The 13124-nt window shown below is 42.9% G+C and overlaps 3 protein-coding genes across 3 annotated transcripts in view; 2 read left to right on the top strand and 1 right to left on the bottom strand.

Moving 5' to 3' along the window:
• Positions 1-13124, top strand: part of LOC117139107 (putative dipeptidase NECHADRAFT_87110) — an 86724-nt gene that overhangs the window by 11296 nt on the left and 62304 nt on the right. The gene's annotated exons all lie outside the window — the stretch shown is intronic.
• Positions 2242-4396, top strand: LOC117139113 (succinate dehydrogenase [ubiquinone] flavoprotein subunit, mitochondrial). The gene has a single exon (XM_033301253.1). It carries the CDS (start codon positions 2321-2323, stop codon positions 4274-4276), a length of 1956 nt encoding a protein of 651 aa, XP_033157144.1. The 5' UTR covers positions 2242-2320; the 3' UTR covers positions 4277-4396.
• On the bottom strand, positions 4423-5481 carry LOC117139130 (thioredoxin-related transmembrane protein 1). The gene has a single exon (XM_033301280.1). It carries the CDS (start codon positions 5397-5399, stop codon positions 4578-4580), a length of 822 nt encoding a protein of 273 aa, XP_033157171.1. The 5' UTR covers positions 5400-5481; the 3' UTR covers positions 4423-4577.

The raw sequence follows: 13124 nt of genomic DNA, 5'->3' as shown, positions 1-13124 counted from the left end.
GTTTACTATACATAATCATGTTATTTGAGTCACTATATGGAGTTCATCTTTGAATAGTGGTTAGTTAAATCAAATATACAAGACTTTTAAAAAATATTCACTGATAAAAACCATAAAACTAAGATAATCTGAGATTAAAATGCAAATCCGAGTTGTTTTTTTCGGTGTGTCTGAGCTTTGGATTCACAGTACGTTGTTCGTTGTTCGCCGCAGAGTGGCTTTGATTTGTTTAGACGCTCGTTTCCAGTTTTGTTTGTCCAACCAATTAAAACTTTGTATTTTTTCCACGGGGTCTTTTTGCTCTCCAAAACGGGTTTGCCGATCCAACACTCTTTTTTTTTTTTTTTGGTAAAATTTTCAGCTGAATTTCGAGTTGTAAACATTTGACTCTGGTGCGTCAGTTTGTGTATGTGGCCAAAATACAAGTTGCCCCGGGGCGGAGTTGCTGGATTTTTGGGGCGGTGCGTGACCACACATGACCAACTGAAATTTTGCATCCACATTGGAGCGAATCACACTTTAAAATGGCATATCAGTTTAATATTTACTTCACATTTCGAATATACGATTTTATTATCGAAGACAAAGTAGAATGAATTGTACCTAAAAATATCTTTTAATTATCCACTAATTTATATAATAAATATAATAAAATATTAATACTACAGTATAATGCGTTTCAATGAAAGTTTGCTGGGTTGTTTCAAAGTTGTATATTGCGAGACTCGAAACACCAACTATTTATAGCTTTTCCGTGATTTTTTCGAGATCACGCGCCTCTTGCATCGACTGTCTGTGTTTTTTCGTGGATCGCAGCTCGCTTTTTAGTCGGTTCCAAGTCATCGCCGCGTGTCAATGGACCGACTTTATCCAGGGGGCTGGGAACGGTCAAAAAGTTGGGCATTCTATGGCGCTGAAAGACAAACAGCTCGCGGCCAACGATGGCCATTAGTTAAAGGTCTGGTACAACAGTACAACCGTCGGTAGTAAATGAGAAAAATCAACAGACTAGGGAACTCAATAAAATAGTCGGCGATGGAAATGAAAATGGAGGGGAATCCGGAGGGCTGAGCGCTGGCTAATGGAGAAATGTATCTGGCGGATAGTGTGAATCGAATGGATCGCCATGTAGTTGTCGCAACCGTGACGGATGTCTGGGCTACCTATTCCAGTTCCCTTTGGTCATTCATTAAAGGTGCCGCACGTTTTCATTAAGAATGCGCCGCGCGGAGGAGGAGTACGCGGAAATGAGGGCGAACCCTCCCAGCGCGATCCTCAATCCTTTCGAGGACGAGAGCGTCCTTGCCCTAAATATTCACCGCACGGCATTGTAGATGCTTTATGGCCAATCCTTTCTGCTTGTGTGTTTGCAAACAATTCGATTTTATGGCCGCCTAAGCGAATTTCCCCGCCTCAATTAGGCTGAGGTTGTAAACTCATAAAGCAAACACGCGAGAGTGCGAACGCCGAGCAGGCAGCCGGCAAAAAAAAGGAGGAAAAAAAAGGAAGAATTCGGGGCAGGCATTCCGTTTGCACAGGACATCCACGCAAATGCGCATGTCCTTTGAGCGCAATTAGCCGGCGGGAAAATCCCTGTCCAGCGAACCCAGAGCAAACCCAGCGATCGAGTTCGTTTCCGAAGTCTTTCGTTCGCCATTCTTGGCTTTCCGCCCATGGGTTCGCCCCTTTCTCGTCTGTTTGCTCGAACCCAAACCCAGTCCCAATCGCAAACCCAATCACAAACACAGACTCAGACCCATACCCAGACCCATACCCAAAACCCAGACTCATTTACATATTGCTCGTTTTCTGCTGTTTTCGCTGCGCTTAAGTATGTTTGCCCGGCCCGATCTCTCCGTGTTTGCTTTGGACCATCTCGACCATCTTGACCATCTTGACCATCTTGGCCTGTTTGCCGCCTGTCCACTTTTTGCTCTTCGATGCCGCTGCAGGATTTTCGTGGAAATGTACAGCTTTAACGAGCTTCAAACTTAAAAATGGCGTGACTCGACAAACAAAAGATGTGAGAGACAAATGAAGTCCGCTTCCAAATAGGCGCTGCTATGTGGTCGAAGTTTTTAAAAGTGCTACGATAAAATTTGCTACTTTTCATGATTTATAATTTTTATAATTAAGAAATAATATATGCGGTAGCATTCAAATCTAAAGTGCATAATTTTTCTTATATATCCGATTAAAGAGAAGACCTCTGCGATAGTCTCATAGTCATTGTGTTTTCTATCCCAACTCAAATACACTTAGATTTTAAAAGCGCAAAACTACATCTATTTCGTTGAATAATACTGGACCGCCATTGAAAATGAATCGCCTGTTTGTCAGAAGGGCGGGACAACATGTAACCAGGAGCCTTTTTGGTCCAAATGCTAGTCGTCTGCCTCAAGTGACCTGCGTTCGAGATGCGTGTTGCAAGGATGAGTACTCGTTGATAGACCACAAGTTCGATGCGATTGTGATTGGTGCCGGTGGAGCTGGAATGCGGGCTGGATTTGGCCTGGCGGAGAAGGGTTTCCAAACGGCCATTATATCAAAGCTATTTCCCACCCGATCTCACACGGTGGCTGCCCAGGGTGGTGTTAATGCCGCCCTCTCAAATATGGACAAGGACGACTGGAAGTACCACTTCTACGACACGGTGAAGGGCTCCGATTGGCTGGGTGATCAGAACGCGATCCATTATATGTGTCGGGAGGCGGAGAAGGCGGTCTGCGAACTGGACATGTACGGGATGCCCTTCTCGCGAAAGCCCGATGGCAAGATCTACCAGCGACCTTTTGGAGGTCAGACCTTGGACTACGGAAAGGGCGGTGTGGCCAGGAGGGCGTGTGCATGTGCAGATCGCACGGGTCACGCCCTCATCCACACACTGTACGGACAAACGCTGAAGCACTCGGATTCTTGCCACTATTTTGTGGATTACTTCGTCCTGGATCTGATCATGTCGCAGGGTGCATGTGTGGGATGTTTGGCCTGGAAACTGGATGATGGCACCTTCCATCGGTTTCTGGCCAAAAATACGGTTGTTGCCGCCGGCGGTTGTGGTCGAGTTTACTTCTCCACGACCGCCGGACACACGTGTACCGGCGATGGCAATGCGTGGGTGTCCAGACAGGAGCTGCCGCTCATGGACATGGAGTTTGTGCAGTTTCATCCCACTGGCATCTACGGAGCCGGCTGCCTTATCACCGAGGGAGTTAGGGGCGAAGGCGGTTTCTTCTTGAACTGCAAGGGAGAACGTTTCATGGAACGCTATGCCCCAAAGGCCAAGGATCTGGCATCCAGGGACGTGGTGGCGCGAGCCATGACCATGGAGGTTCTTGCTGGCAATGGTTGTGGTCCGCTCAAGGATCATGTGCACCTGCAGCTCCACCATATCGACGCCAAGATCATCAAGCAACGATTGCCGGGCATTATGGTCACCGCCAGGATTTTTGCGAAAGTGGACGTGACCAAGGAACCAGTACCAGTGCTGCCAACTGTGCACTACAACATGGGCGGCATACCAACGGATTACAAGGGTCGTGTGGTCACCATCGATGAGAATGGCAAGGAACAGGTGGTCAAGGGGCTGTACTCCTGCGGGGAAACCTCCTGCGCCTCAGTACACGGAGCAAATCGATTGGGTGCCAACTCCCTGCTGGATCTGATCATCTTTGGCCGCGTCTGTGCCCTGGACATTGCCGCAAACAGCTGTCCGGGGGATAAGCCGCCCCAGGTGGAGGACAAGGCCACGGAGAAGTCGCTGGATAACTTTAAGCGCCTGCGGTGCGCCGACGGATGCATTCCCACAGCGGCGTTGAGAATGGAACTGCAGCGGACCATGACCAAACATGCGGCTGTTTTCCGGGAGGGAAAACTGCTCAAGGAGGGTCTGCTCAAAGTGGCCGAGTTGTGCGAACAGTTCAAGGACATCAAGACAACCGATCGTACGATGGTGTGGAACTCCAACCTAGTTGAAACGCTGGAGCTGCAGAATATGCTGGCCAATGCGGTGCACATCATTACAGCCATGGAAAATCGCAAGGAGTCGAGGGGCTCCCATGCTCGCGAGGATTACAAGACGCGCGTGGATGAGCTGGACTACGGAGCACCACTGGCGGGACAGAAAAAGAAACCATTCGAGGAGCATTGGCGCAAGCACACCATGACCTTTGCCCTGGGTAACAAAGGATGTGCCTCGATCAAATATCGCCCGGTTGTGGACACCACTTTGGACAGCTCCGTTGCACCCATTCCGCCTGCTCCGCGCACCTACTGAACATTTATGTGTAGTTTTGAGCTGGTACAGTTTCATTCTCTTACATTCTCTGGGATATTAAAATGATAACATATATGGACCATAAAAATGTGGCCATTTTGTATAAATACATAAGATGAAAACAACAAAAAAATGGTATTCTCTTGTTCTATTTTAATTGTAAAAATTTAAACGATTTTCTGACTAACCAACTAACCCAACTCACAGTCATTTAGAATGTTGTTGAATGTGATATTGAATGACCATTCGATTTATTTTTGGGTAATTGTAAAGGAAAATCGTTAAAGGAAACATATAAATTTTAAATACTTTTGAGCTTAGATTCTCTCATTTGTCTAAGCTCCTTTAAATGTATAAGAGTGCTTTTGACCTTAGAAATCGAATTCATCGAAAGTGTAATACTAGTTTTGGTAGTTGCTAGCTCAAATTCGTATAAAGTTTCATCATTCACCACCATATTCTCCGTACTTGTCATTATAGTAAGCCATAGAATGTACGGTGTTACGATGAAAAAAATTAAGTCCAGAATAAGGGCGGTCTTCCAAGCGTTGCGCCCAAAAATATCCAAGTGCTTTAGATCCATGGTTGTCTTTAAAACAAATTCGGCGAATGTGCTCCATTTGGAAGTCGGATGTAACCAAAGTGACATTGGAGGTATCTCTGACCACTTGCGCAGAAGCAAAAGATTGTGAAGGGAGTTAGTGTCCTGGCTGGAGCTCAGTCTCCGAAATTCTCCATCCAGCACATGGTATACGTTAGCCTCCCGGAAGGCGGAAAATCGTCCTCTTAGCCAAAAATCGGTGGAGAGATCACCAAAAGCCAAGTCCACATCGAGGCAACCCATTGAGGTGCTCGCCAGCTGGTATAGGAGCGCTTTCCAATCTCCGCACTTCGGCCGATGTGACGAGCAGAGTAGCAAAAGCCACTCGCCAGAAAGCACTTCCTTCCAGTTGCCCTCATCAATGCGAGTAATTAATCCATCTCCATATTCGGCCATCATATATCTAGCCTCTGATTTCCGTGATGATCGGGGACATACGTCGATATTGACTGGACTTTTCGGGAGCATCGCGTTTGGAATAACCCCAAATACCGATAGAAGAAGAATTAGCTTTGACGTCATCCTCCCAACGGAATGTATAATGTTTTGTATTGAGTTTTTTTTCGTACGACTTTCCGTATAAAATATAAATGACTGTAATGTCTCAGACTATGTTTAACTAAAAGAGCCCAGGCGAAATGAAAAAATATTTGACAACTTACTAAGAAATCTACTAAATAAAATCACTTTTGCATTGACCTTTAAGATACGATTTTATTACGAAATGGAAATGAGTAGTACAGTTGCCTCCGCAAACCACTAACAGGTCATTAGCATGAGATGGCTATCGGTAACAGTCCATCTCGATTGCCGATGCTGTTCTCGAGCGACTGTTGCCGATGGCTGAGTGTAAATAATTACCAGGCGCAGGGATAACTTGTAGGTTATGCGAGGAGCACTGGTAACAGGAGGATCCGATGGGAGGACCACCCCTAATGACCACAATAAATTATTTTCATTTAGGGGCATTTAGCATAGAGAAAAAGCCGAGTGGCTGGTAAAGAAATAATTTATAGCTGTTGAAAACTTAACATGTTTATTTGGCCACATATGTGTGTGTGTGTGTGTATGGCTGGGTTTTGGGGTAAAATGGGAAATTGTTGGGGTGTGTGTGTCCAATAATAATGGCGCTTGTTAGGGCTTATGAGTAAAATGCTTGTGTGCGTGTGGGGGACAGAAAATGAAAGGCCAACAGAACAGAATAGAACAGAACCGAACCACAGGAATACTTTGCAGGGACACCTTTCCCGTCCAGCCAACGTACCACCACCCACTGGCCAAACACCAAGGACATGGACATGCCCCAACTATTTGGTATGTATTTCGTGTGCCAGTGTGGGTAGAATTGTTGCTATTTCATATGGTTTTGCTGCTGGAAAAATTACAGTTGCATACACATTTGCCTGTGTTAAATTGTCCCACAACCAATACAAAGTGACCTTTTCATTTATTTTTATGATGCCACCCCCCTCGGCCCACAGCAACATTTCCCATCTACCATTTACCATTTTACCGCCCCCTCCCTCCCCGCGCCACATGCTGCATGAATGCCCGCCCAGTATGGGCCATAAAAAATAGTTCGCTCGATTCAACTTTCCTGCGGCAACAAATGTTGGTTACTACGGCCCAAAAGAGGACTCCATGCTACTGGATAGAATGTATTTTTTTCCAGGATTTTGAATTTGTTTATTTCAGACTGGGCCTAATGGCAGGGAAATCTGTGGCCGCCCCGTTTAGTGGCATGTTGTGTTGAATCTCCTCTAAGTTGATGGTGCTCATTCTTATGTCATTACGTTTAACATGGAAAATTACCATATTTTGCCCGCTCTATTGGCAACTTCTATGCAAAACCCATAATTGGCTTCTTAAAAAGTATTAAAGGTATTTATTCGCGTGGGTTGAAAACTTAAAACTGTCCTCATAACTTTGCTGATATCTATGCGACGCACAACTTTCTTTTTGCCTCTGTATTAGGGGAAAGTTTGAAGTACTTGGCCAAAGTTATAGTTTAAATAGTTCAGCTCGAGCCCTGTAATAAATTTTAATGTTAAAGTAAGTGTTTAGACGAAGGACGGGGTATATGATATCTGCACTCGTTTCTGTGCAAGGAAATATGCAGTTTGAATTTATTATTTATTTATTTAATTTGAAAAACAAACTTTTTGCTTTGAACTTTTTGGGTGCGAACAAACTTCTTAAGGCATGTGGTTTGTAACAAGAAATGGGTTTTATTTATTTGTTACTTTGTTTTTCGATCGAAACTTTCATATTGACGTCCTGCTTAATATCAAGCCATACACTGCACAATTTTTATGTATTACTTATTTAATATTTAAAATCTATTTTCATGCGGCAATCTATCTTGTGGCGCTCGAGACTTTTTACTCTGCTGTCTAGCTCTTTAGTTTCCCCTCGTGTTTTGACTCCAAGTTTGCTGCAACTCTGCAAGTTGATTCTGCACTTCATCGGAAAACAAAACAAAATGTTTCAGTTTAAGCTTTTACCCAGTCACTTCAGTTTGCGAACAAGTGCAGTGGACTTGCCCCGTCCCGAGGCAAGATGCTACACGAAAATTGAATGTACTAGGCAAAATAATTTGACCTCAGATGCATATATATTTGATTTTATATAAAAGAAAAATTAAAAATGTTTGTAGAGATTTATTACACTTAATTGATGCACAAAATATGACAGGGAGAAAAATAATGGTATATTGTACAGGTACATCAATTTGTATATTCTGAATTTGTATATCTGTTCCACTGCGAAATTATTGCATTCATTGGAATTGTATCTTCATTTGAATTGTATCTTCTTTCAACAATGATATACTTCGTTTTTCCGAGTGATGCTGCATTGCTTGGTAGCTCGTTATCGAGTTTGGCATTTGAAGGATTTGCCGGAGAGACACGAGTGGGGGAATATATCTGTTCCGTGGCCCCAGGCGCTCCACTGGGCCATCATTTATATGTTGAGTTCGAGCCTTTGACTCAATCATCTGCTCGTTCGGAGGCAGCAGGAGCACCATAATTTCCATTAGAATTGCCCCGGGAGTAAACCGAGTCAAAGGCAGCCATTATCCCAACAGCCTACGTATCCGGCTGGCCAGTTTGACCACTTTGGCAGCCAACTATTTTGGCCATACTAAACTGCATTCTGGGCCGATCTATTTCCCTTGTTTTATTTTCGGTTCGTTTTGTTTCGGCTTGTTTTCGTTTTGTTTTGGGGTAATGGTTTCTGGGTTTGGTTATTGGGGTGAACGTGTTTTTCCCAAACAGTTTGGGCCGTACAAATTTGATTTATTAATAAATTATACACTCTCCACTAGACTGAAAATTTATTTCTATTTCCATTTATATACTTGCAGGTGAGTTTTCCGGGCGTGGAAAGTGCATCAAATCCGGGGGCAGGTAAGCTGGTGCACTAGACATGTACGACAAATTGAATTTCCATTGTGCAACTGGATACTTACATATGTTTTCCCCTAAATTGATGGCCAAATATAAAACGTATTGAGTGCATGCTTGGGAAACAAACAAATTGGAAATTGTCTTTTTTTAATCCAGCCCAAAAGAACGCTGCAGGAAAATAATTCTTCTTTCATGAGTTGCATGCAGCAAAGTATGCACCAGAAAATATGAGGCATATGCGTTTGTAAGGTGACGCAAGGTGTGATGACGCCATTTGTGGCATCACACTTATATTGTGAAATTTTGAAATAATACAACGTTGATTAGACAATCAAAGCTGCACTACATTATAGCCACAAAAATATTCGATGCCAAAAGCATTTCGTCGAAGAAGATTCCTTGCCACTTTCTATAAGCCAGTTATTGACAATATTGTCCTAACTTATAAATGCCACATTTTTCCCGACCACAACTAGAAAAGCAAAAACGCATGTCAGAACCATTTGATAGCTGCAAGGAATTCCTGTCCTATCGCCATATCCCACAGTCAATCAAGAATTTAATGTCGATACCGACTTGAAAGTGGGTGATGGGCAGGCAGTTTCCTCGGCTCACAAGTCGCACCAGGACTCGGAATGGCGGCAGGATCTCTGGGGAGGCAGATGGCATGAAATTTGAATAGGCCTGCCCATGTGGGACTCGTTCTTGTGTCTGACAACATTTTCCTAGAGCAAATGTTTGGGGGCCGGCGAAGGTTGTTGGGAAAGTGGCTGGGGAAAGTGCAGATGATTGCACTCACACATCGAGTTGACACTATTCGAAATACATTGCGTTTGCCTTGCTCTCGGGAGTCAAATGAGTTTTGCATAAACAAACATTGTCGACCGACCACCAGTCCCTTGCCACCTGCTGCTCGGAAAACAAGTGGGAAAGCCACAGTTGACTGGCTCGACCAGAAGTTGCCCGGTATCATGCATGCGAAATAAAAATATTGAGCACCGACATGAAGAATGATACACCTATAGGAGGAAACTTTGCTTTTTATACATTTAAATGTAATTTAACATATTGCTCGAATTTAAAGAATAAGAATGTATTATACATATTACTTTTAATAGAGTTGTATATAATTTTAAAACCTTTTAAATTACGTTAAATGTCAAGCTGAAACTACTCGCCTTACTTTTCATTACGAAAATCCTGAGAAGAACAATAGATCCTTCTAACTGCAAGGTACCAGGTACACAGATTATTTTGCCTGGACAAGAATCAGGTCTGGGCTCCAGATGGGAATGCATAATTAAGGGAAGCAGGAAAAATGAGCAGGCCCTCGACGGCCATTCCAGATTATTTTTTGTTGCCCACATTGTACTTCCTGCAGCAGAGTTTGCTTCCGTTTTTCAAATTAAAATACGTTTAGCTCGGAGTGCACGTACTCATTTATCATTTTATTATGGCAAAGGCAATGGCTGGAGTTGTACTTCCAACTCTGCCATTTTGTTTTCTTGCGCACTTTCGAATATTACGTGCTGGCCAACGGGGCGCATGAGTAATGCGAGCACATTGTGCACACAGAACTCGAATTCAGAATTGAAGTTCGGCTGCCTTGTCTGTCGACCTGTTTTTCGCCTTAAGTTTCCCTATTACAACACCCGTTCTGCAATGCGAATTTCGTTGAGCAGATTTCCATTAATGGTCACCCGGCTGCCTTGCCTGTTTTCCTTTGTTTTCAGCTCTGTGGCAGCAAATATGAACAGGAAAAACTTCGGACAACGATAGCACACTGAACAACCAACCCAGAAAGTAAACACAAAAAAATTTAATTTCTTTAAATTAGTTCGGAAGTACTTTAAGATTTTACACACATACTCTGTGGTATTATACCTAAGAATAAATAAAACATCCAAGAAATTGCATATAATAATTTACAGTTAACTTATTATTATTTTCTGTGCAGTGGACAACTAAATTCCGTTGCATTTTCATTTCCCTCGTCCTGCAAAGGACTCCCTTTTTTTGCCCTGGACTTGGGTTGTTTCACATTTATATTCATTTGTTTTCCGTTTTATTTACCCAGCTCAACCGCAGCAACAAATACAAACTATATGGATATGTGTATGTATAATTTTGCACAGAAAGCCAAGGGGAAAATTCTCGTATTAGAACAGTTTTGGGAGCACCAGCGACGCGAAGCGAAATTCATTCTCCAAGTTATCGTCGAATATTTTTGGGGTTTCCGGAAAAGTTAAAACCCCAAGCCCGATGACCAAGTTTTGTGGGCTTCAACTAATTAATTGGGTATTTGTTGGGCTTTGCAGTGCGGGGAAATGGTGCAATACTTTCAGGATACTCATGGTTACTCCTGGGATGTAGGTTCAGGATAAGGATTGGGCCATCTGAAGGAGTTAGAGTTTAAATTAATATTTTTAGCTTCGCTCTGATTGCTTTATAAAGTTTTTTGCCTGACCACACAAATTATATAGCTTAAACCAGACAGAAGCCTATTTATTTTAAATGATTAATCAGTTTTTTAATGTTGGTATGCTCAACATATATATTGCTCATTTTCTCTTAAATACTGAGTTTCAATACTTATTTTGTTGTCGCTTTTTGTTTGAATTACTTCCTAGAAAACTTTAAATACCCCATGTCAGTAGATCGAACACTTTGGAGCTCACATTTCAACTCCGCCGAAAGTTATTTCGGTAACTTCTTAAGCACCATCAAATACTGCGTGCTTGTTCATTATTTCCAACAACTTTCCACTGAGAAACTTTCGAGGGACAAAAACCGGACAGCCAGCAAAGTGTGCTCAAGATTTGGGCATCTGCTTGGGACAAGGGAAAGTATTGCTAATTGCAGTTTGTCCACAGGGAAGAAGCAACAAGCTGCTTCTGTCCACGGTTGTGCCTCCTTTAACCCACATCCCATTCATTCTCCAGAAGCACCCATTAAACCACCTAACCACCAGGACTTGACCACTGAAAAGTTGGCCAAGTTAGCGCTGTAATGTGGCCAAAAAGAAGTACCTAGACTGAAGTCTGGTTTTTTTTAATATATGCCATATGTGTATAGGAACTTTTTTTTTGGATCAGCCTTAAGTGGCACTTATGAGAACCTAGCTTAAATGCTTTGCCCGGAATTTAATGTGAAATGCGCTTTATCTTAAGCCATCCAGCAAGTCGCCGTGAGGTAGTCCAAATATTTAGCGAGTCAGTAGCGGGAATCTTGTAGTCGGTTCACACCATTAAAGCGCTCTAACTTGTTATCCGTCCAGTATATATTTTCCTTGGGAAAGATGCAGCACGGGATGGAAGGTAGGTAGGAAAATCGGGAAAATGGCAACAAAGAGTGTGCCGGTACTCGCCCGCCGGCTACCGGGTGAAAAAGAGCGCTCTTTGCCGTAAAAATGCTGTCGCTGTCCGGACTCCGGAGCGTGAAAAGCGTACAGCGGTGGGGGAAGGGAAAATGGAAGGAAAATGGGGGTCCTGGTTACGGGTTGCTGTTGCTTTGAACTTGGCGGCACCGGCCGTTTCCATCGCTGCTGCTTTTTGTGACATTTTCGCAGAAGGTTTTTGCATTCGTGCAACTTTTTGTGCACCGTACTGCATTTTATGGTGGAAACACCGCACAACAGATAGGGCGTGCAAATGGGGGGGCGTGGCAGCTGGTTCGCCGCCTTAAAGTTCGCCGTTTGCGTGCCCGTTAATTTTGTTTGCACTCACGAGGAGTGCGAAAATTTATTCTAAGCCCTCGCCCGCTCTAATTTCTGTGGCCAAGAGCACTTCGGTACAGTGCAACGGGCTGAACTGATTTGGCAGTCAACAAAATACTTATATTTGTGGCCAGAAGCAACAAAACATTGGTATATAAACATATCACTAAACTACTTCAAGCCTTTCTAATATGTTACTTAGAGCACATATAAAGATATCCCTAAGATACTTATTTCTTTACTAAATCTTTAAGTGTTATTTTCATATATTAACTCTTTTATTTAAAACTATAGTTTTCCTATTTATATTTAACTTTTTTTTAAGAATTTGGCGATTGAAACATTTTGTTGTTATCCATGTGACATTCTTTGAAAATGATGACCAATCTACAGAATTTCGCCACTCAACATTAGAATTTAAACTCAGTGTAAAAGTTGGAAATCGTGCGTGCGGGAAAGTTTTGCTCGACGCGTCGAAAAGTATGCAAATTATTAGAAAAGTTTTTCACATTTTTCACTGCTCTTTCGCTGGCACTGCGTTTCACACATTTGACAATTTCCTAAATCCTCGTTTGCCACATCTTGGGGCAACTGCGAGAAAAGAGGACCTAAGTGCGCACAAAAGTAGGCTAAATTATTAATGTTCCTCGCCAGCCATTTTCCTCCTGCATATCCCTCACCACCCAGGAAACACAAGTCGGAGCAGGCTGGTCAGGCCAAGAGCAGACGTCAGGTCCCGGGGCCGAGTGCCCATCACATCCTTCTGGTGTTTAGTTATGCACTGAGAAAAATATAAAGCTAGTTTTTTTATGGTTTATCATTTTCAGTTAAAGCAAAATCTAAAATTAAGTTATTCTGAGTAGTTACTCTACATAAACCAATTAATAACAATAAAAGCTTTAATGCAGTTAACTATTTATCAACCTGCTATCATTTATGTATTATTTTAACTCTGTCAAGTGGCACATGTTCAGTTCTTTTGTAGAAATATTTTGTATTATATATTTTAATGAATTAAAACTCTGCGTTAACCCTTGAAGTTGGCTTAGTGTGCCTTTCAGGTTGCGACAATTTAATGCCCTGTTCTTGACATTCGGCCGGACCCGGCCTGCCCATCCGATT

Source organism: Drosophila mauritiana, chromosome 3L (assembly GCF_004382145.1).
Source record: "Drosophila mauritiana strain mau12 chromosome 3L, ASM438214v1, whole genome shotgun sequence".
Lineage (NCBI taxonomy): Eukaryota > Metazoa > Arthropoda > Insecta > Diptera > Drosophilidae > Drosophila > Drosophila mauritiana.
This window is presented reverse-complemented; position numbering and strand designations above follow the sequence as displayed.